The sequence below is a fragment of the Sabethes cyaneus genome, chromosome 2 (assembly GCF_943734655.1).
Source record: "Sabethes cyaneus chromosome 2, idSabCyanKW18_F2, whole genome shotgun sequence".
NCBI classification, from domain to species: Eukaryota; Metazoa; Arthropoda; class Insecta; order Diptera; family Culicidae; genus Sabethes; species Sabethes cyaneus.
The window spans coordinates 245055139-245079237 of NC_071354.1; the positions used below are offsets into that span (position 1 = coordinate 245055139).

The following is a 24099-nucleotide window of genomic DNA, read 5'->3' on the forward strand; positions in this document are numbered from 1 at the left end:
ATCGTCAACTGAATCCCAGATACCTGTCGAATGTTCATCCTCATTCGCTTTTCCTATTCAACGCTCAGCTCCTCTCTCGCTCTACACATTTGTGCCATTTCCTTTCTCTCTTTGGCAGCTATTATAAAGGCATTGCGCTGCTCTCGCGTCAATACTTTTCGCTCACTTCTTGTGTGCTTTTGTCAGCTTGAACTGCCAGTTCGGAACTGGGCAAATGTTTTAGGCTGCGTTAAGAATTTAACGCTCATGTATTAACACGTTAAAACGACTTACCACAATAAACTGCAAATTCAACTTCAGTTAATTTCAATCCTTACTATAATCCCTACAATATTCCCCTTCTCTACTCTTTTTGCGAAAGATGTCTTAAAATTTGCCAAGGCAACGTTTTGTTTATAAAAATAAAAAAAATCATATACTTATTTTTATATAATTTTATGCCAGTGTAACCTGCATCACCGCTATAACACCGCTGATTACAATAACAATAGAATTTTCACGTTTATTACGTTTGTTCCATATAATTAAATGCGAACATTCTCTGGTAATGTCTTAAATCCAATTTTATACATAAATAATCAAATGAACTTATTATTTAACAGTCTTTTATACTATTTTACTCCACTATTATCTTCAAAATCATCCTTATCATTTTTATTAACTTCATCATCCTATTCATAATCATCATCATGTTCATCATCACCATTTCCATCATAATTTCTATCATTATTATACCGAATTTCTCACTAAACCGGATTCCGCTATTTGAAAATGCGACTACACATAAGTGCGCTAAAACTGTCACAAACTAAAATCACATCATCCTTTCTATCATTTTAATAATTTCCAATATCATTGCTTCTATCATCATTTCCATCATCATTCTTTCCAGCATCATAATTTTAATCATCAACATCATTATTTCCATCACTATCATTTCATCATTTTCATCAAAATTTACTCCAATATTTCAATAACCATCATGTCCATCATCACAATTTCCATCATTACTAGTTCAAGCATCATTCCATCATTTTCATCATCATCATCATTGACGTCTTCATTTCCATCCTAGGGACTGGCAACCCTATCGCTACTCTGTGTTTGACAGTATCCAACCTCTACTGCCAGTACGGGTATTATTTGCCGAAACCTGGCTAAGATTTGAAAATAATACCCATCTGGTAGCATACCGGCTTTACAGAAACGAACAGAACGTATAGTAGTGTCATGCTGTTTCATTTACGCAAATGGTTAGACTGCAAAAACATGGCTACCTAGTAGTACCGTGTTTCCATCGCCATTTCCGTCATCATCAGTGCTATCATAATTTCCGTCATTATTTTAATCATTATTTCCATCAACATTTTCATCATTATTTCAATCACAATCTGTTCCATCATCATTATTTCGATCATCTTTTTTTCACCATCTTTGACATCATCATTTCCATCGTCTTCATTTCCATTATCTTTACCCTCATTTCCGTCATCATCAGTTCCATCATGATTTCCTTTATCATTATTCCGATCATTTCCATTATCGTCCTTTCCATCATCATTATTTTTGTCATTATTTGCATCATTATTATTCTCCTCATGATCATCACTGCCACCATCAGTTCCATCATTCTTTCAGTCATCACCATTTCCATATTCATCCTTTCCATTATCATTTTCATCAACACTTCCATCATTATTAATTTCATCATGATTTACATCATCATTCACTTCATAATCTTAGTCTTCATAATAAGCATTTTTAACATCATATTCGCCTTTTTTTATCTCCTCTATATCTCGATATTCATCTTCATTTTTATTGTCATTATTTTCATTATTTGTTGTTTCTTGAGCTTTACTTTTTTCACGTGTTCTTTCTTGATTGCGGGCTCAACTCGTTTTTTTTGGTTGTATACTATACATTTTTGCTTTTTTTTTGCTTGTGCATTTTTTTCTTCTCCATATCCTATCATTTGTTTTCACTAGTTTTGTTTGTTTTGCTCATTCGCTTTTCTTTTTTACCCTCTAATTCTATTTTCCAATCACATTTTTTACCTATTAATTCTGTTATGTTTTCACTGTCAAAATTTTGTTTAGTTTTGTTCATCTCTTACTTTTTTTTTGCTCATTCTATATTCCAACTGCATTTTTTGGCTATTTTTTCACTATACATTAATTTCGTTTTATTTTGCTCATCAATCTTTTGCCTGTATATTTTTTTGTTACTCATTCTCTATTTTTTTTTGCATGTATCTTTGTTTCGCTTTTTTTTTTTGTACGTATAAATATTTTGTTTTGCCAGTTAAATCCGTTTTTTTTTCTCACGTCACCTTTTTTTTTTGTTTTCGCTCATTCCCTTTTTTTGCGTGTACATTCTTATTTCCCAATCATATTTTTTTTTTACTATTAATTCAGACTTTTTTTTTTACTGTATGCCAGCGTTTTGCTTGGTTATCCATTTTTCCACATAAAGCTCTTATTAACATGTCCGATTGAGGTAGGTTTAATTCACACTCAGGCCCGAAATCGTATGTTTTCAACTTACCAAGGTAGAGTGTCTATCCTACCGGCTACGCCATTTGTCGTGACGCTTTTTTTTCTTGCTGTGCATTTACATCCTTCTCACACAAATATCGTCAACTGAATGCCAGATACCTGTCGAATGTTCATCCTCATTCGCTTTTCCTATTCAACGCTCAGCTCCTCTCTCGCTCTACACATTTGTGCCATTTCCTTTCTCCCTTTGGCAGCTATTATAAAGGCATTGCGCTGCTCTCGCGTCAATACTTTTCGCTCACTTCTTGTGTGCTTTTGTCAGCTTGAACTGCCAGTTCGGAACTGGGCAAATGTTTTAGGCTGCGTTAAGAATTTAACGCTCATGTATTAACACGTTAAAACGACTTACCACAATAAACTGCAAATTCAACTTCAGTTAATTTCAATCCTTACTATAATCCCTACACTTCCTTTTTTGGATATCGTTGTAATAAGACAAATCGAGTGCACAGAAACAGAAATTGAAATTGAAATTTACAGAAAACCAACAAACACCAAACGAGTTATACCTAGCTCATCTAACCACTCCCGCCAACACAAAATGGCAGCTTTCCATCACATGATACATAGGATGGAAACATTACCGTTAAGTGAGCTAGGAAAACGAAAAGAATTAACACACATTCTTGAAATTGCAAAATTGAACGGATATAAAGAAACGACAATCCAGAACATTATTTCCAAGAAAAGAAGAGACGCATACATAAAAACCAAAAAATATGTTGGGATCAACTAAAGACCCGATAGAAGAACACAGGAAATCCGGGGTTTATGAAATCAGTTGCCCACATTGCGAAAAAGTTTACATCGGCCAGACTAAAAGGAATCTGGAAACACGTACTAAAGAACACTTGGCAGAGGTAACAAAAGCATCAAGAGATGCCGAGAAGGGTCTAACACACCATTTTAGATCAAAAGTGGCTGAGCATATCTTCAACGACAACCATCCGCTGACCATTGACAACGCAAAAGTAGTAAACAACTGCTCTGCGTGGAAGATGGATGTAGCGGAGAGTTTAGAGATTTACAAGAGGTGCTCCTCCACTTTACTAAACGAAGACCCTGGAAACGGTTACTTCTGGCTTTCTAAATATGTGCCAAGACACAGCCATACAGGAACACACACAGATGTAACAACTTCTGGATAAAAAAAACTTTCTCTCTCTCCTTTCTCGGATCTCGATTTCACATTTTTCGCATAATCCCATTAGACTTTTTCAGGTTTTCCTTAATTTAACTGATTTTTTAGATTTCCGACTCCTGCAATAGAATTAGTTCACCAATAGAATGTAGTTAACAATATTATTAGTTTACCTACACCAACTGTGTATACCTACACAGGTAGTCTGAAGCAAACATTGTATCCCTTTACTTACACTAATTTAGTATACCCGCATATAGCTCACGGAACCTTAAGTTCCTATAAAAACTGTAGAATTGCTTTGGCTAATTTAGTTCGAAAACAAACACTGAGGAAGCTTGCAAGTCGTAGGCGAAATACGTATCTGTCAAGAATAAAATATACATAGTAGAATTAAATTGGATAAGTTTTCTTTTTATTTATTTTCCAGGTTTCGTATTCTACTAAGACGCTCCAAAAAACTTCAGTCGACGTTTCTTCTTATGATTTTCTCATATATTTTTTTTCTTTTTCTCTGTCGCGTGTTTCCTCTTTTTCAATCCTGTCTGTCGAGTTTTTGTCGCGTTTTTCCCTATGCTCATTTTTATTTTTTCTCTTTCTGTCTCAGTTTAATTCTTTCATTCTTTCTCTGGAGAGCAGCCAGAGATGGACTATCTCTAGATCTGTGAAAATTTTTACATACATTTCTATAAGGAACTGTTTGCTTGGGATAAGTATTTTTGTATTATGTAGATAAATATTCAGGCCATAACTCAGGTACCATAAAAAGCATCATGGAAATTTTTAAAAGATTATTGATTGATAAAAAAAATTCTTATAAAACAGCATCTAACATAAAATTGAACATTGGTTTTAAATTGGACTTGCACTTAGACTTGAAACTTGAGCTTGAATTAGGTTTGAAACTAAACATGATATTTAATTTACCCGGTTAGCTTGAAATTTGACTTGAAACTCGGATTATTTTAAGGCAAATTATTTTATTTTTCGCCGGTTAAATTAAAAACTGTGGACTTCTAGGTTACAGAAATTATTTTGTTTTACATTAAATTTTGCGACAAAGGTGGGGCATATGCCTCAGTGTGCCTGGGAACGTTTAATGCTGGAAGATTCCTCGACTATATGATTACTGGTCCTCCAACGGGCGGTTTACATAGTTGGAAACGCTATCCATCAGTAAATTAAGATAGCCATCCATGCTTTCAAACCATTTAAAACAGTAGCAGAAAAACAAGCATATTTTGCCTACTGTGCATAGCTTTTGCTCAAAGGTTTTTTGGTACTTTATAACATGAATTCAAGCCTAAAAAGTGAAACGAATTATGTTCGTTCAATTCAACCATGCCATCGTCAGTCAGCGACCTTGCGTTTGCATCGAAATCCGCTTCACAGTAAATTTCACAGAAAATGACACCGTCAACGACAGCAATGACAGCACTCCATCGCAGAGTGACAGCAGTGCAAGCAAAACGAAAAAAAAAGAAACAAAAACCAATCAGATTCACAGACGCACTGGCTGTCACGTGAATTTGCAATGGTGGAATAGATCTTGCTCGCTGAGGAGAAGTTGAAGATTTTTGTCCTCTTTGTCCGTTTTGGTACAGATTCCGGGAGTGTCGTAAGTGACTGAGATATTCCGTCGTGTTACCGGGAATCGGAAGAAGCTTTCGTCGTTTTGTTTTTCCCGCTGCCAGCGAGAACCAAGGTGCGCAATTTTGCTTTCTCTGAAATGGAAGAAAATACATAGTGATGAACCTTTTCCATACGGCCTGTAGTTTTTTTTTTTGGGAGTGGATTATTGGCGAAGTTTAGTGTGTTTTGTCTTAGCAAACGCGAGGGTTTTTGGTAAACGATTGAAAAGTGTAGGGTGCTGATAGTGGGCAAATCAATCTCTTTAATAACGTCACTTTTCCGTGGCACGAAGGTTGAATGAAAAATCAATAATCGCAAAGTTATCCACAGTAGTTAGTGTCAATTAATTTTCTGGCGCTTCTTGAATAACCCAGTCCTCTAGGAGGGATGGGTCAGTTTGAAAGCAATACTATTGATAGATTGATACGGAAATCGATCGATTTTTTCTAAATGGAATGTAAATTTTAGAGCAGGAAAAATCCATGTCATGTGACTTATCAAACAAAACAGCTGACCAGTTTGGCTCGTACAGGCCTGGTAGTCTATCTCTTTCCAACTGCAGGCGCCTTATGGAGATTGACAGTTGCGTTGCATAAGTTAGGGAGAATGTTGTCGAATTGGCAAATTCCTGGATTCTTTAATCAGATAGGTAAAATTAAAATGGTTTTAACTTTGCAGCTTAGAAACCACCATTCAATTTTAATTGAATCCCGTTGACTGCACAAAACAAACCGAACCGAAGATGTCGGAGTACTGGCTAATATCGGCACCGGGTGATAAGACCTGTCAGCAAACGTTTGAGACAATGAATAATCTGACAAGCAAGCAGAACAATCTCTGCGAAAACTACAAGTTCCATATTCCGGATTTGAAGGTGAGCAATAGCATCCATCCAATAGTTTGTAGATATCAGCGTTAATATGTTTCGATTATTTGTAGGTCGGTACCCTCGATCAGCTGGTCGGTTTGTCGGACGATCTGGGAAAGCTGGACGCCTATGTTGAGCAGTCAACGCGCAAGATTGCCACCTACCTGGGGGACGTTCTCGAGGATCAGCGCGACAAGCTGTACGAAAATCTACAGGCGAACAATAGTAAGTAAAGCGTTGTTTAAAACCTTTTACGCAGTATCAATTGCTATTGTGACAGAAATGATGGGCAAAATTATCAACGATTAGAGTTTAAAACATTCCAACAAACAACAAGTGGTATCGCTCGCACAAAACTTTCATTACTGCTGAATTTTGGGTTTAGAGATTGATTTATATTTCGTTTTTATGATTCATCAAAGAATTTATACTTAGAAAACTAATTCGGGCAAACAATACTGTTTAAATTGTTCATTATTTGGAGAAAAAAAATCTTAGCTATTTACTAAAAGCATGCTTTCTGGTTGCATGATTTGATTTACTTATTCTATTTTATTTAATCCTGTTCTTGGTTTGGCATTCTCAACACTTATCACGTCATTTCCGCATTTACGCCAGGCATGCCCTTTTATCTGTTCTACCTTTACGAACCCAAGTAGCACGTCATCTAGGTTATGTTTAGTGCACACCAAATTACAATAAATCCAGTTCAAAATTTTTAAAATGAAGGTCTCGATTCATCGAACGTAAGCCAGCTCGATGAGGCGGAAGAAATGCAGTCGAGTGCGTCTGCTTCTTCAAGGGGAAAGTCAGATCAACATCAGCTACCAGCGGAAGACTCGCACTGTTATCAGCATCACCAGCACCAACGGTCGTATTCCGACGAATGTAGCATCTGCACTTGTTCACAGTGCTATTGCAGCAGCTGTTGCAGTCAGCTTGCCAACTCTTCAGCTTCTGGTTCCGATTCCTCGGCATGCGTTTGTTTGGTTTCCGATTGTTCGGTTCCGATTGAAATCTGTGGGCCCGAGGGCGGTGACAGTCGGAAACAGCAGCCAGCAGTGCCTGTGTATGGCAATAGAAAGCGCAGTCACAGCAGCAACTGCAATTCGATAGTTGTGGATCCAGGCTCGTCGGAACATGGTCAAAATGAACAAGAAAGCAACTTCGAATGGTGGTTCCACAGACGTAAAAGCTCACAGAAAAGAAGGTACCGCATTCAAGAGGGAAAAAAAGCGTGCAAAATGGAATTTTTCTGTCAGTTAATTTCTGCGTGTCTTCGGTCGGTGTAAACTCTGTTCAACGTTGCTTGACTTTACTTTCGCAGCGGAATAAATTCCGTATTTCAAAGGCAGTTACCACGTTATTTGTCCCTGCTTTTACTATCTTCAATGTGTTCTGTGTTTTCTACTGTGAACCATTGTGTATTGAACTAAGAAATAGGCTGTTGACTGTTCGTTTCTGTGCTTCTATATTTACTGATAATCATTATATATCACGTTTGGTTTGCCTTTTCAAAATTAAATTACACTATACTCTATTTTATTTGTATCTATTCATTATTGTATTAGTCATTAAAAATAGGAATTTATAATTCAACCAAAAATAACCTTCTAGGGTTGATAGTCTCATATGAACCGTTGTGTCCCCGGCAGAAACCCCACTTTTCCATTCCACACAACGTTTATTTAATCCAAATTGGCCGAAATTACATCCATAAATATTAAATCATTGAACTGTGGTTGTCTTTTGTGTCAGTTAAAATATTTGCAAAATAACTGTAAGCTTTTGAAGTGACTAAAATCTGTAAAAAAAAACCATTCGAAACTCGAACCTGTTTTGTTGTGTGTTTCTCTAGGAGCCGTTCGGCTAGTCACCTTTGTCACGGTGGTACAACCGCTGGTGCCAATCACACTCACCGATCCTCTCCGGTGAGCAGTTGTTGTGGCAGTCACGGACGCTCCTCCAGTCCGGATGCAACCGAGCGTGAGATTTACGGTGTTGACGATGCTTTGATGCTGACTGCTGCTAACAACACCACTGCTAGTTCTGTGGCAAGAAACGCCAAAAATGGGACAGTTACCTCACCGTGCGGTGTCATCAATCCAGGTCAGGCACCTGGTTTCGCTATTACCTGTTTTCTCTGTTAAGCAACACTATCTTTCCGTCTCAATTCTCTACTCTATTACATTCCTGAATTGTCAGAACACAACTTTACCTATACAATTCACCGATGATTCAAGTTTTGTACATACTTTTTTCTAGGATACTTTAAGCCTCCCTGCACCGCCGTTTCGTACACTTCTTCCGGTTTGTTCTTTGAGCTGCACGCAAACACCGCCTTTTTTCAAGTCTTGTTAACTATTGGTTTGACTTGGTTTTTTGTTTCGTTTTACATCTTAATTTTACAGATTACAGACTTTCGTTTTCACACCCATTTTAGGCAGTTGAAAGTTGGCCAAAATGCAAGTGATCCGTGAAACTTTTCGGTACATTCCCTCGCTTTAGAAATGTGTGTTTGATTTCTCGAGCCGAATACCGTCCTCCCAATCGTTACGTTATCGTTTATTTGTTCCCGCCTTTCTGTTTCCGTTACTGTTTTGCAGACGACTTGACCACCTACATCACCCGGTTCCAGTGGGATCTGGCCAAGTACCCGACCAAGCAGTCGCTGCGTAACATTGCGGACATTATCTCGAAGCAGGTGGGACAGATTGATGCGGATCTGAAGACGAAGTCCGCCGCGTACAACAATCTGAAGGGCAATCTGCAGAATTTGGAAAAGAAGCAAACGTTAGTTGAACCTACTTGAAAACACCGTCTAGTTGAGTAATGTTTTCTTTTCTTTAGGGGAAGTTTACTAACGCGCAATTTGGCCGATCTGGTGAAGCGAGAGCATTTTATTCTGGACTCCGAATACTTGACTACTTTACTGGTTATTGTGCCCAAGTAAGTGTTCCAACCATTTGCTTCCATTCTACCACCATGAAATGAAATTCAACTCAATTTAGGCTCATGATCAACGATTGGAATGCCAACTACGAGAAAATAACGGACATGATCGTGCCCCGTTCGTCGCAGACGATTGTCTCCGACAATGACTACGCGCTGTGTACGGTTACGCTGTTCAAGAAGGTGGTCGATGAGTTTAAGCTGCACGCCCGTGAGCGTAAGTTTGTTGTTCGTGATTTTACCTATAACGAGGAGGAGTTGGCCGCCGGCAAAAATGAAATCACCAAGCTCGTGACGGACAAGAAGAAACAGTTTGTAAGTTTTACCTTTAGATCATTTTCAGCTGTGGCAATTGATAGTTAACAGCGGATTCCGCTTAACAGGGTCCACTGGTCAGATGGCTGAAGGTTAACTTTAGCGAGTGCTTCTGCGCTTGGATACACGTGAAAGCGCTGCGTGTGTTCGTAGAGTCCGTTCTAAGGTCAGTCATTGCTACACACTGCTTAAGGTTTAATTTTGATACTACTCACATTTCAGATACGGACTGCCAGTCAATTTTCAGGCCATACTGATCCATCCTAACAAGAAGAACACCAAACGTTTACGAGACGTGCTAAACCAACTATACGGCCATCTGGACGGATCGGCGGCCTCTTCGGGAGCAAACGCTGACGTAAGTATTGTCTTCTTCCGACGAATTTGAGACAGAACTGGCGTTACCCTTATAAGGGTTCGCAAAAAATGGGTTTCGTGATTGCATAATTTTAATTTAGGACTCTGTTTGAATAAGTTTTGGTGCCCACTTCAGCTTGAGTTGAATGACTTTGAGCTCTTGATTTGACAACTCTTGATTAGAATCTTCCCAACAAAAACATAGTTGTCACCGATTGGCAATCGTTAATCGTTAAAAACTATAGCTCGACTGTAAATGTCTAAAATATTGTTGATTTCGAGGTAACTTTTATAAACAAACCAAAGGAGCATCCATGGAACATCCTCGATTTTCTTTATGTGAGTCTAAAAACCAGTATTTAGAATTCAGAACCTTCGATTGAATAATGGTATTTGTCTCGATTCTACATCCTGACTTGACTTGACTAATTCAGTCGAGAGCCGGGGTGGCTCTTGCCGTATCAAGAATTCCTCTCCATTGTACTCGGTCCTGGGCTACTGGTCGCCAATACGTTGCGCGTCTCGACACACGCAAGTCAGCTTCAACCTGGTCGAGTCATCGTGCTCGTTGAGCCCCTCTATTTCTGGTGCCGGTGGGGTTCTTGAAGAGAACGGATTTCACTACACAGTCGTCCGGCATCCTTGCGACGTGGCCGGCCCACCGTAGTCTCCCAACTTTCGCCAGGTGTACGATGGGAATCTCTCCAAGCAGTGCCTGTAGCTCGTAATTCATACGTCTCCGCCACTCTCCGCTTTCCGTTTGCACTCCGCCAAAAATAGTCCGCAAAACCTTTCGTTCAAAAACGGAGGTGCACTTATGTCTTCCGTAAGCAAAGTTACTGTCTCAATTCCGTAGAGGACTACCGGTCTTATTAGCGTTTTGTACATCGTCAGCTTTGTGCGGCGGCGTATGCTCCTAGATCGAAACGTCTTGCGGAGGGAAAAATAGGCTCGATTTCCAGCTTGAATGCGTCGTTGGATCTCCTTACTCGTATTATTGTCGGCGGTGACCAGAGATCCCAAATGTACGAACTCATCAACCACTTCCAGTTCATAGCCGTCAATAGTCACTGTCCGTGGGAGGTAAACGTTACTTTCTCGGGAGCCTCTTTCCACCATATATTTGGTTTTCGACGCATTAATTTGTAGCCCTATCCTCCTAGCCTCCGTTTTTAGTCTGGCATAGATTGCCTCCGCCGTCCCACGGTTTCTAGTAATGATGTCGAGGTCGTCTGCAAAGGCTAGGATTTGGCCACTCTTGCTGAAGATCGGTCCTCTCGTTTCGATGCCCGCTCGCCGGATCACACCTTCAGTAGCGATATTGAATAACATACAGGACAGTCCATCCCCTTGCCGTAACCCTTTGCGCGATTCAAAAGGACTTGAGGGTGTCCCCGAAACGCGCACGTAGCACATCACTCGTTCCAGAGTAGCTTTGATCAGCTGCGTCAGTTTGTCTGGAAAACCGTACTCGTGCATTATCTGCCATAGCTGTTCGCGTTCAACGGTATCGTATGCTGCTCTAAAATCCACGAAAATATGATGCGTGGGCACATTGTACTCTCGACATTTCTGAAGGATTTGTTGGAGAGTAAAAATTTGATCCGCCTGATACTGCCCTACGAAATCTTTTGCTATTGGGGATAGACGACGCAACAAAATCTGGGAGAGCACCTTGTAGGCGGCGTTGGCCAGCGTAATACCGCGGTAGTTACAGCAGTCTACCCGGTCGCCCTTTTTGTAGATGGGACAGACTACGCCTTCCATCCACTCCTCCGGTAGTTTCTCTTCTTCTCAAATCTTTGAAATCAGCCAGTTAAGTGCCGTTGCTAGCGGTTCTTGGCCATTTTTATAGAGTTCAGCTGAGAGTCGGTCATTCAGGCTGTCGTACGTTGCCTCCAGCTGCGCATAGAACGCTTCCTTCTCGTCGTCGGGTCTACCTTCGTGTGGACAATGCACGTTTATGATGGTATAGTTGAAGTAACGGCCTTTTATCCTCAATACGCACATCCTCTCGTTGATCGCTTTCCAGTCCATTACGGTGGTGGCAACCGCCGGAATGTTAGAAACTATCGCAGAATTACTAATTTGTCTGCCACGTCAAAATTGTTCGAAATAATTGTTAGCAGTATGATGTTGTCTCGTACAAAAAACTACATATCTCCAGCTCACCATCTGACTATCTGATGTTGACCAAAGACCCACCCGAGATTCTGACACAGCACTGGATCCCATCCATCGTAGCCATGATAAGTCTAGTAAGCTCGACCCGAAAGCCGCTTTCGTCCAGGATTTAGTATTAGAATTCGCTTACTTCTGGAGGATCTGTCGCAAGGTGAAGATTTGGTCCGTTGAAGACCGACCCTCCATGGAGCCGGCCCTATAAACATCCCACGAATCTATTGGCTATTAGCGATAGTCGTTGAAAATGACTTCGGAAAGCACTTTGTAGGCGGCATTCAGGATAGTGATCGCTCGGTAGTTCTCACAATCCAGTTTATGTTGAGTCTCTGATAGAACTTCCGTTTGTCGTGATAGCGGTACAGCTGCTCAAGTTCTTCGCACTTCTTCTCCTGGTGGCACTTTTTGTCCTGGAGTCGGGAGAGTCGGGTTTATTGTCTCCACTTCTGTTGGTATCGCTCATCCACATTCTGGCGGGTGGCTCTGCGTAGCATTTGTTCTTCTCATTTGATATTTTTTTTTTCCTGTATGGACTCATCACTGCGACCATTATGGTTAGATCTATTGTGATATCGCCCGGGTGTTTGTTGTATAACCCGCACTGCATTTATTTTGGCTATAGTCGCTATTGAGTGAGCGATATGCTTATTGAATTTTTTTTTATGCGTGCTTGTGTGTAATTGGGTACCCTTCTATCAATACTCTACTCTACTTTACCCACCTCGTTCCACATGACAGCGCACAGTCCCCAATTATAGTCATCCCTGGCGTAGCAAACCAGTGCATTTTTACTATAAGGGTCTCATTTTTGCACTGTCAATAGGCCATATCGGGATAATATAGAACTCAGCATGAAGGAAGGGCGATGAGGGGCCTGAGAATAAACCCATGCTAAAGTCACTTTGACATCGAATGGCCTGATTCTACTAAGATTCGAACCCATGACCATTCGCTTGTCAAAGCAGACTCGGTAACCTTGCGGCTACAGAGCCCCTCTCATTTGATATTTGCTAGCGTTTCTCGTCAAACCATTCGTTACGTCGATTCGGTGCCACACAGCCTAAGACGTGCTCCGCTACGCTGTTAATGGCTGTTTTCTCGGCATCAGTCCCCAAGAGGGGCTCCATCCAGTTCATCCTTTTCCGGGAGCGCGGCTTCGAGTGTTCACAACGGATAGTTTTTGACGTACGGTTATGGAAAAAGGTCATGTTCTTGGAGGCGGCGAGGTCAACAAATTTTAGGCTGTTATGATACCTTAATCCTCGTCGCGTTTCGCAGGGACTCGAAAGTGTTCCCGAGACGCAAACTCGATAAAATCGAATTTATCGATTAGCAGCGTGAGTTTATTCGGACACCGTATTCGTGCATTACATATCTCGTAACAGAGCTCGATCGACTGTATCGTATGCCGCTTTGTAGTCGCCAAATACGAAGATCTGTGGTAAGTTTGATCTGAAGTGGCGCGAGCTCCAATGAAGCCCACTCGGTAATTCGATACGAATCCTTGGCCTATCGGTTACAGCCGGTGTTACAAGAATGTTTACATGTTTACGACGTTTACGTTTACTGGTCACATGCCACGATAATTGCATCAGTTAAGCCGATTAACCTTTTGTACATGAAACAAACAATTCCGTTTTATTCTCTTCTCCGGTAGCGTCTTTTGCTTTCAGATCCTGAAAATAACCTGTTACTCTGCGTGTTTGTAAAGCTCTGCCAATATTCGGTCCATACAGGTGACTCTGCTAGTCTTTCTATCGAATTCAATAAATCAAATTTTCCCTTAAATCCTACGTTTGTTAAGCATTCTATAAAAATGCTTCAACGCTATGCCGGCTTTACGATAATTTTTTGTTGTTGGGGAATTTGTCTACTTTGTCCATTAATTTGAATTTTATATTTTATTTTATTTTATTTTATAAGTATATCCCTGTTTACCAGAGGTTGGAAAACTTGCAAAATGAATAGATACGCCGAGCATCGGCAAACGGTTTTTATCATGATAAAACAGCTACGCGAGTGGTTCAATTCGCCTATCCTATAACAATGAGCAACATACACTCACGCTTCGTAGCATCGCTGAATATACGAATATCGTGAGCAAAGCAAAAGTGCAAATTGACGCTTTCTGCTGCTTGTAAAGGCACTAACACTACTTTCAACTATTCCTTTTTCGTGGCAATATTATTTTGAATAATTTCCGACGTCCCCGGGCATTCTATATCCGAAAAATCGAACACACTCAATGTTCAATATTCAATTTTTGAACGAATTCTGATGTTCACATTGAGGTTCTGTTCGTGATAAAATTCAAAGCTGATGCGTGCATTATCGGCGAGGCAGGCGAATAGTGTATGTTCATGAGGGATGTTAATCGATTCAAATGATCACTTTTTCGCGAATTCTCCAACCACTGCTGTTTACTATACGTGCCATGCAAGCCAATTACCATTATATAGACAACTAGCCATTTGCTTCGGCACGTTCCAGTCAGGAATAATATGGTTTTCTGAAACCAGTAACCTCCCGGGATCAGCGGACCAAATTTAATCAGGATATAAGCATCTCTTGTCAAGAAATTTAGCGACCCGACCCATTTGCTTCAAATGATGTCCACTCGGACAGTGTCCTGTTACTAGGCCGGTGTATGTGCATAGAGCTCTCTTGTTACGGTAGTTGCTCGAAACCTTTGCCAACGCCTATGAAAAGACGAATATCGGCATATTCTTCAGCTCTTTCTTGACTTTGACGATCAGCTGCTCTTCTCCGTTTTGACCATGAATTTTTTGCAATAGATCCTCCGTATGAGGTTCACCCAAAAATTTTCTATCGGTCGCAGCTGGGGGACATCTCCTCCAGTGATCTCTAAGCATAATGGGCCGAGGCTAAATTCGGCGAAAATACCGCATCTTTCGTGTTATACTTCTTGATGACGGCGGTAACTTCTGGCAGACACTTGTGCTGTACATCTCCATATTGGCGACGGTAAGCCCCGAAGGAAAGAACAGCGACCTCGACGCTCGCTTCTTTCTGATCGCCAGTATCAGAAGGATCTTCTTTGGGAACTTGGCGAGGACAATATATTTGACCCCCTTGGTGGGGGAGGTAAAGTGCCCGGTCTCCTGCCAGTTGTTGCCTTCCAGTGTTCAGGTTTCTTCACCGGAAAGATGTTTTTCACCAGCACTCTCAGTCGCTTCTTCTGGGTGATTGCCTGCTGCTCGGACACGGCCTGACTCAATTGACCCTCCCGCTTAAAAATCCACCTCCCGGCCCGAGGCGCGGAGCAATTTACTCCGGGGTAGAGCTTGCAGTACGAACAAACCATGGAGCGTAGTTACTGTTTCCGCCATTATAGCTGCAAATCAACAGATAATGCTGTCAATTGCTTTTGTACACAACACGGTTATTATAATCGGTGATGCATAAGTGGATTCATCACCAAGTGGCAGGGCAATCGCAGGAAAAATCGCTAAAATCAGTCCATGCATACGTTATTGAATTGTTGGTCTTTAAGGCTATTTTAAGCTAATGGCACGCGCAAGTTCAATTAGAAGGCAAATCAATCTCTTAAGGACTATGAGCAGACTTACTAATAGTCTTTAAGAGATTGATTTGCCTTCTAATTAAACTTGCGCGTGCCATTAGCTTGAAACAGCCTTAATTCCCCACGATCTCGGTTCTCATTCTGGCGTTTCTTTCCTTCTCAGTATCGTGGTCAACTGGTTTCGTGCTCCTCGGTATTTTTCTAAGCATTCCCTATAGTGCCAAAGTTTACAAAATTTTCCTACGCTCTTTTTCTCTTGTCGGCTTGCCGAAATTCCCCATTAAACTAGTCATTTCGCATACTCCGCGGAACTACTCCCCCGTCTCCGATGACCGAGCGTATTCTGTTTCAACAATTTTCGAGGATTAACGAGCCCTTAACTACAGTATTCGTGCGTAGTGTTACTTATGTGTCCATGTCCGCCGGTCCGGCAGAACAAAGGGATGAAATCAGAGATCTCCACCGCTGACGGTTACCCGCCATGGCTTTTACCTGTCGCCAGGACAGGTTCTCGTGTACAGCTCGGATGTCGTTGGCTAGGCTGCGTCGCCATGAGCCTATGGGTCTGCCTCTTCTACGCTGTCCTTGTGGATTCCAATCGAGTGCTTCTCTGCAAACCTCGTTCGCTCCTTTCCTCAAGGTGTGTCCGATCCACTTCCACCTACGTTCACGAATTTCTGTGGCTATCGGCCGTTGATGACACGGACGATGGAGTTCCTCATTGTATATCCAGTTATTAGGCCACCAGGCAAGAATGATGTATCGCAGGCACCGGTTAATGAATATCTGCAGTTTTTGTGCTGTCTCCGCTGAGACACACCTCGTTTCGCAGGCATACTACAGCAGTACAGATTTAACGTTTGAATTAAAGATTCAGGTTTTCGTACGTAGAGTGATCTGGTTTGAGCGCCAAATGTTTCGCAGACCCGCAAAGGCACCCTTGGCCTTCCTGATCCGTGTGGCTATATCAGTCTTGGTACCACCATCGGGCGTTGTTTGGCTACCAAGATATTGAAAGGCGTCTACCTAATATTTCATCCATAACGATGAGAAACAGAAGCGGTGATGAAATGCAGCCCTGTCTCGCGCCAGCAGTAACCCTTATGGGGTCGGACAAGACGCCGTCGTGCAAAATCTTGCACGAGAACGCCTCGTACTGAGCCTCGATGAGATGGACTAGCTTATCTGGAACTCCTCTACGCCTAAGTGCGCCCCAGAAGTTTTCGTGGTTGAGTCGGTCGAACGCCTTTTCGAAGTCAACGAACACCAGCAGAAGAGAGTCCAGGAATTCGTCCAATATAATGCGGAGCGTTGTGATATGGTCTACACATGATCGGCCAGCACGGAATCCAGCTTGCTGCCGCCGGAGAGTCGCGTCGATCTTCTTCTGGATCCGGTTGAGGATTACCTTACAGAGTACTTTGAGAGTAATACAGAGCAACGTGATGCCACGCCAGTTACCGCATTCAGTTAGGTCTCCTTTTTTAGGGACTTTGACCAATATGCCCTGCATCCAGTCCACCGGAAAAGTTGCGGTTTCCCAAATATTGCTGAAAACCTGATGCATCATCTGGGCTGACAAAGATGGGTCAGCTTTGAGCATTTCGGCTGAAATACAGTCTATCCCTGGCGCTCTATTGGTTTTCATACTCTTGATGGCTGTTACAATTTCATCCAGCGATGGTGCCTCCGAGTTGACGCGATTAATCCGACGAACTGTAGGCGTCATACACTGCTGGTTTTGATGGTCTCTGATAATTGAAACTCGGAAGAGTTGTTCAAAATGTTCAGTCCATCGCTTAAGCTGTTCTGTACGGTCAGTCAATAGCTGACCAGCTATGTCCTTTAGCGGCATCTTTGTATTCATCCGGGCACCACTGAGGCGGCGAGAAATATCGTACAACAAAGGCCCTTAGGATTCTCCAATCGGCGGACGTCGTAGCGACACCCAACTTTCTCCTCCCGTTGTTGGACATGTGCGACGCGCAGACGTATCTCAGCGATAACAAGATGATGGTCGGATGCAATATCAGCGCTGCATTTGTTGCGTACATCAAGAAGGCTCCTTCTCCATTTCTGGCTGATGCAGAGTTGGTCGATTTGGTTTTCTGTTCGGCCGTCGCGGGAAACCCACGTGACTTTATGTACTGGTCTATGGGGGAAGAGCGATCCACCAATGACCATGTTATTACCACAGAATTCTGTAAACAGCTCCCAATTTTCGTTCATCTCTCCTAGGTCATGGCGTCCCATGACGCGTTCAAGGTCCGCGTTGTTTGAGCCAATCTTCGCGTTGAAGTCGCCCATGTGAATTTGGATGTCCCCCTTCGGGATTTTCTCAACCACGCTGTTCAGCTGGCTGTAAAAGCTCTCTTTTTCCTGCAGGTCGGCAGCATCTGTTGGCGCATAGCACTGGATTGCCGTAAGGTTCCTAACCCGTGTTCTGAATCTGGCAACGATTATTCGCTCATTTATCGGTTCCCACTTCATCAGGGCCGCATGTGCCCCTGGGCTCAGTAGGAATCCAACTCCTCTTTCTCGAGAAGCATTTTCACCTCGTATGCCAGAGTAGAGCAAGACTTGCCTGGATGATGTCCTGTGTTCGCCAGTATCCGGCCAGCGGACCTCGCTCAGCCCCAGGATTTCAAGCTTCAGGCGGCTTGCTTCCCTTGCAAGTTGAGCCAGCATGCCCTGCTGGGCAAGGGTCAGTATATTCCATGTTCCCATTCGTGAGAGATTTCTTCTTTCATTTTCGGTAACTTTTTTATGTTCCGGTACAGTAGGCTGTTAACCTAAGGTCCTTATCCCGCTGATGGGGCTGCAGTGTTAATGTGGGCGGGAGCCACTGTGCCCCCTTTCCTGTTAGCATACGACAACCGAAGTTGCGTACCCTAGCCGGCACCTCGTGGAGGTAGGAATAGGAGTTAATGAACAGAGGTTATGGAATGCACATGTTCACCCTTTGCCAGCCCCTAGACGTGATTCTTGGGAAAATAATGGCCCCGTCTTCTATACAGACGGTTCAAAAATGGACAATCATGTGGAAGCTACTGGAGTAGAGTTACTGGCCCAGGAATAGAGATGTCAATTTTTATGGGCAGATGGTCAACTCTATTCCAAGCTGAAATACAAGCAATTTTAGAATGAACGACTGTGTGCTTGCGCAGGAAATATAGACATTCAAATATATGCATCATGTCCGACAGCCAAGCAGCTCTAAACGTTCTAAATTCGGCGACATGCACATCAAAACTTGTCTGGGAATGTATTCAATCATTCCAAAAATCTGCTCCTGCTTTAAAGATGGAACTAAAAGCATAGCATGTTCGAAAGTGGAATCAAATTGGAATAACACTTTCAATGCTAGGCAGTCGAAACGGTTTATTTCTCCAAACATTTTAATGACTCGCAAAATCCTGTAGCCTTCAAAGTAAGATCTAAGCATTTATACTGGTCTTATAACAGGACATTGTCCGAGCCGATATCATCTGAAGCTAATGGGAAAACTTCAAGATGATATATGTCGCTTCTGTGGCATAGAAAAAGAAGACTCGGAACACCTGTTATGCCGATGTCCGGCAATTCTTAATAAAAGATTAAGGTTCTTCGAAAGAGGACTATTAGAACCCTCTGATATTCGGAGAACAACTCCCAGCGCAGTAGTGCACTTCATCCGAAGTGCATCACCGGGCTGGACAAATGCTATTAGTCAAACAATGACGACCACTTCTGATAATGGTGCGTCACCTTAACAACATAGCTATGATTAAACGGGGAAATCACAATAGATGAAACAAATGGTTGCAGTGTACCACAATAGATCAAAATAATGGTCGCAGTGATCAAATCTTCCGACAAAAAAAATGGTCGCAGTGATAAAAATACCCAACATGGAGAAAAAAATGACCACGACGTCGCGTTTCGCTAAAAATATGTTTTTTACCAGCACCTTTAGGTTCTTCTTCTGGCATTGCCTGTTGCTTAGACATGGCTGGCCTCGACTGACCCTTCCGCATAAAAATGTTCATTTTGGCTAGGTACTTGTTTAGCTGTCTGACCGGTATGGGGATGGGGCTGGCAGTACGAATAAAATATGGAGCGTAGATACTTGACTGTATCCGGCATGGTTGCTGCAAATCAACCGATAACGAACGCTGTCAATTTTTTTCTGTACACAAAAGGGTTGTTTCAATTGGCGATGCATAAGTGGATTTACAACAAATCAGTTCAGACGTTGTGAGGCTCCCCATTCCTTCTAGTCCTTGAGTCTACCTTTGCGCGGATAGTGATGACGACGTAATTGAAGAAACGGGTCACAAATTTACCAATCACTTAGAGACGTTAGAAAATCTTAGAATAGTTTCGGACTGAAATATATACTAAACAGTTTGGTAGAAAAGATACATACCTAATTGTCCATAAATCTGAAATTTAACCTTTTAACAGCGGATTTGTATCTCAGTTACTGATGTGTAGACTTTTTTGTTCAAGCTTATTTCTAGGAACTTACATTCGTTCACGGAAAAATGAATCATTCAAAGCAACAGTCGTTTGCTTGAATGTCTCAAAACCACAATTTCACAAAAAAGATCATTTAAATTAAAGTTTAAACCTTCGTTATACAACATTCCGGTACTACTTGCAGAACGTCGACATTCCCGGGCTTGGCTTTGGACAATCGGAGTACTATCCGTACGTTTACTACAAACTGCACATTGACATGGTCGAGAATAAAATTTAAGCTGCAACAGTACTGCTCGCTATGTTACGTGAGAGTATCATCCCGGATAACACAAACACAAACAACAAACAACAAACCCAATTATTTCTGTTCTTGGTTCTGCGCTTGGTCGGAGAGAGCTCAGTGGTGCGTATACGCAACAACCCGCTGGTATTATTAGAAACAAAAAACCCTGGTGGATAATATTACGCTAAAATCAAAATCCCAAATTTTCTACCCTCCCCCAGCCCTCAAACTGTTGACTACTTTCCGTCATTATGTTTAACTGTTGATTATTTTATCTGCTATTGATTGTGTAATTTAAGTAGTATAGCGTCAGTAAGGCATCCATATTTTTTAAGATGAAAGCCTATTATTATTTTGATGTGTAGAAATACGAACCGAAAGAAAAGTTTTTAGGAACCGCCCAACAATCAATGTTCGTCTAATTTTTTGGTTTGTTTCGGCACGTTTGTCTTTTCTTATAAACAAACGAACTAATTTATGGGTCATATTCGTGGGTCATTTGAAAACAAAAGACAATACCTTGTGCATCAAAAAACATGGATTTTGTTGTTTCTCGTTGGTTGGTTGGCAAAAGGATCGTCGTTTTCGCTCGCATAAATCGCTAGATGTCTTAGAACAACGGGGTCGTCCTCACCTCATAAACGTGTTTAGGATTACGATTTATCTCAATAGGTTTGTTTGGGTTTTGACGACTAACAAGCACACCCATTGCATTGCAAGCAGAAATTAAGGTAGACAAAAAAAACACGTAAATCGATAACAGCTGAACAGCAGCGCGTCGTTAAACAGTCAGAAAATATATTACGAAGTATGTGTGTATATTAAAAGAGAACTATAACTATATTTCACTAAACGTTGAAAGCGTTACAGGCTAAACCGAACAACCATTGAATTTGTGTAAATAAAATTACGACCATTCCAGCATGAGGAAGGATAACTGTTGATGACATCCTTTAAAAAAAGCATTGAATTTCGGAAAAAATATTCAGTCTATTTTTATCAATATTAAAATGCTTTATTTTTGTTTCCAAATCATGGCTTAGATCTTATCAGTAGTACACGCTTATGGTTTTGTGGAATGGAATATATTCCAACTCGGCAGCATTCTTACGCCGATAATCCCAAAGAAAATGGTCCAATAGCACAGCATTCACATTCTTCGACGACAGGTCCGGATGATTGGCTTTCAGCTCTTCCAGAACCAACTGCTTCAGACGTTCGACTATATAAATTGAGGCTCCTCTAATTTCAACCTCCTCCGCGGAACCATTTTCTAGCAGGGTGCCGGCTTTCAGAGTCTCCATCAGTTCGGCCGAATATTCCAACGTTTTGAAGTGAACCAACACCTGTGGAATGCGGTAATCGGCGAACATCGTAATCTTTTCAATGTCGTTGAAAAGGCCAAGGCCTTCACCCCGGTAGCAAGCCCACAAATCTCCGATCAGAATCTGAGCTCGCTTATAGATTGCCACGCGCTTATCACCGTACGTGGCCTCATCTCGGTAGCACGGAAATTCACGTGTCACCAACTCTAGCAGAGCAACGGCTGAACCGGCACAAGCTTTGACACAATTTTCGAACTTTCCGTCATACTTTTCGAGCAGGGTTTTACCCACTTCGTGAAGACACTGCACTCGTTCCTCCAGGAGTGGAGCCTTCGTGACACCATCGTCTGAACGTAGAATGTTCTCCAATTCCTCCAGTGTAATTTTCGAATAGTAGGCTGGGTTAGTTATATCGATGCCCTCTTCGAGGGCACGATTAATGGCAGCACACAGGGAAAAGTAACCGGTTTCTCCCTTAACCTTCCACTTGGTGGCATTTCCCGGTGTCCAGAAACAGAAATTCAGGGTATCAAGCAGAAAAATCCAGTTCGGTGCATGCGGATCGCTTGCTTTGGGGTGATACTGATGCTGGGAAAAATTCTCCACGTCAATATCTTTCCTCTGGATGCCATTAATTACCTATGGAAAAGTTGGTCAAATTATTCAACCATCCTGACCGGATTTGTAGCGTAAAATATAGGTACGTACCTCTTTGGTTAAATTTTTAATACCGTCTTCGTTAACCTTGAGAAACTTGGCATTCTTCACGATAAACGCACCGGATTCAGCAGGCGAAAGAGCAGTCATTTTTTTGGGTTGAACTGAACTAAACAACAGCCGCCGGTAAGCCGTTACGATGGACCGAACACGCCGGACTCCAAATATATAATATTGTGAAATCTTGCCTCAAAGGCGCGCGCTGTCGAATAAAATGAATAAAAAACGCTAGTCGATATTTCTGACATTGATAGCAGTTTGGTTGTTGTAGCGATTCAGCGAATACACGCACTTATCAATCTGTGTTGTGATAATTATTAACCCTCTCTCTCCCATGGTAGCACTGGCGATACGCTACTCAAGATCGTCATAGAAGCAGTAGCATAAACATGTATTGATATGAAAGTTATCCCACAAAAACAGTTTGGACTAATTTCAACTTAAACTTCAAACTAAACTTTTTCTCTAAGAACGTTGAAATTTCTTAAAGAAATAATTCATTCTTTAGTTTTACACCATTCTCGTGAAACTCGGAATTAATATCAAAAAATGTTTCACTGTTTCTTCAGATCCCAAATTTTTAAATTGTTATTAGTGTGTGATTGTTCAGAAAAAAATGCAGGTATTTAAAAAAAAAGAATAAAATTATTGTTAAGCTCTTGTTTTAGTTTAAAAATTATTGTAAAAATTAACTTGTTTAGTTGCCCTTCGCTGTTTTCGCAAGTTTTATATATATTTTATTAGTCCAAGGATTGGGACTGACTACTTATTTTATCAACGAACAAGCTAGGAGAGAATTCCATTTAATTCTAATCTAACACACTAGAGCGATCTTCACAGATTCACTTATTTCGATCACTACTTGTGACCTTTTTCAGATTGCAATTTGCAACAACAAGCCAAGCATTATTCCTTTATTTGCAGAGGACATGCGCATTTCTTACAAATACAGTGATCAACTTTGTTTATTATGAATATGACTGAAGAGTAGAAAATAAGACTTAATAACATAACAGTTTATTTTAATTTAATTTTTTCAACACTAAAATTTTCTCCAAAAATCCGGGGGATCCCGGGGAATGGGTGATAACTTTAAAAATTCTTATGGGCCGGAGAGGGTTATCAACGTGCTGTCAAATAGAAGCAAAGTGAACGTAATCTGTACATTCGCAGTTCTCTAATGCAAGGGATTGTGTAAAAAGCACGTTATCAACCAAAGAGCGTACAACGTGTGGTCGTTGTATATATCTTATCTTATAATCTTATATTCAATGTGCATTCATTATAGGGCTATTTTATTTGTCAAATAAGGCCATTACAAATATTTTAAAAAGTTTTTGGTCCCTCCGGCGTTGGGCCACTGAAAGGGGGGGGGGGGGGTAAAAAACAGAGAATTTTTTAATCGAGCAAAACAAAAATGGATTTTAGCTCAAGTTTTAACGTAAAAACCATATCTATTCTTGCTTTTAATATATACGTTATTTTCCATGCAAAAATCTACGAAAAAACGACAAAAACGCAAGAAATTTTTTTTGGCCGATTTTCGGGAATTCCACAATTTCCATTTTTATTTCATGCTAGAAGCGTTAACTCAACTCGTACACTCATTTTTCGAGTTTTACAGACAATTGATTTTATAAAAAAATTTAACTCGTCCAACAAATTATTTTTTGTCCCCCGATTTTTCAAGCCAATTTCCAAGGAAGGGGGGGGGGGGGTGCTGACAAAAACTTGAAAAAAAAACTACAAGGTATACATCCCT

The 24099-nt window shown here is 41.3% G+C and overlaps 2 protein-coding genes across 2 annotated transcripts; one reads left to right on the forward strand and one right to left on the reverse strand.

Moving 5' to 3' along the window:
• Positions 1-5197: 5197 nt before the first annotated feature.
• Positions 5198-21207, forward strand: LOC128738546 (V-type proton ATPase subunit C). Its single transcript, XM_053833760.1, has 9 exons — positions 5198-5404; positions 6010-6205; positions 6271-6424; positions 8806-8992; positions 9050-9148; positions 9211-9466; positions 9535-9632; positions 9689-9824; positions 20194-21207. Exons 2-9 carry the CDS (start codon positions 6074-6076, stop codon positions 20287-20289), a joined length of 1158 nt encoding a protein of 385 aa, XP_053689735.1. The 5' UTR covers positions 5198-5404; positions 6010-6073; the 3' UTR covers positions 20290-21207.
• Positions 21208-21311: 104 nt separating this feature from the next.
• On the reverse strand, positions 21312-22588 carry LOC128737219 (queuosine salvage protein). The gene is made up of 2 exons (XM_053831809.1): positions 22329-22588; positions 21312-22259 (listed from the first exon to the last, which is right to left on the reverse strand). Exons 1-2 carry the CDS (start codon positions 22425-22427, stop codon positions 21345-21347), a joined length of 1014 nt encoding a protein of 337 aa, XP_053687784.1. The 5' UTR covers positions 22428-22588; the 3' UTR covers positions 21312-21344.
• Between the last annotated feature and the right edge of the window lie 1511 nt (positions 22589-24099).

What these genes read in the sequence shown, in the direction of transcription:
- LOC128737219 (XM_053831809.1), bottom strand. Translation starts at nt 22,427, where the DNA reads ATGACTGCTCTTTCGCCTGCTGAATCCGGTGCGTTTATCGTGAAGAAT. An exon ending in TTAAAAATTTAACCAAAGAG is followed by an intron (nt 22,260 to 22,328) that starts GTACGTACCTAT and finishes ACTTTTCCATAG; the next exon opens with GTAATTAATGGCATCCAGAG.
- LOC128738546 (XM_053833760.1), top strand. Translation starts at nt 6,074, where the DNA reads ATGTCGGAGTACTGGCTAATATCGGCACCGGGTGATAAGACCTGTCAG. An exon ending in CGGACAAGAAGAAACAGTTT is followed by an intron (nt 9,467 to 9,534) that starts GTAAGTTTTACC and finishes TCCGCTTAACAG; the next exon opens with GGTCCACTGGTCAGATGGCT. An exon ending in TTCGTAGAGTCCGTTCTAAG is followed by an intron (nt 9,633 to 9,688) that starts GTCAGTCATTGC and finishes CTCACATTTCAG; the next exon opens with ATACGGACTGCCAGTCAATT.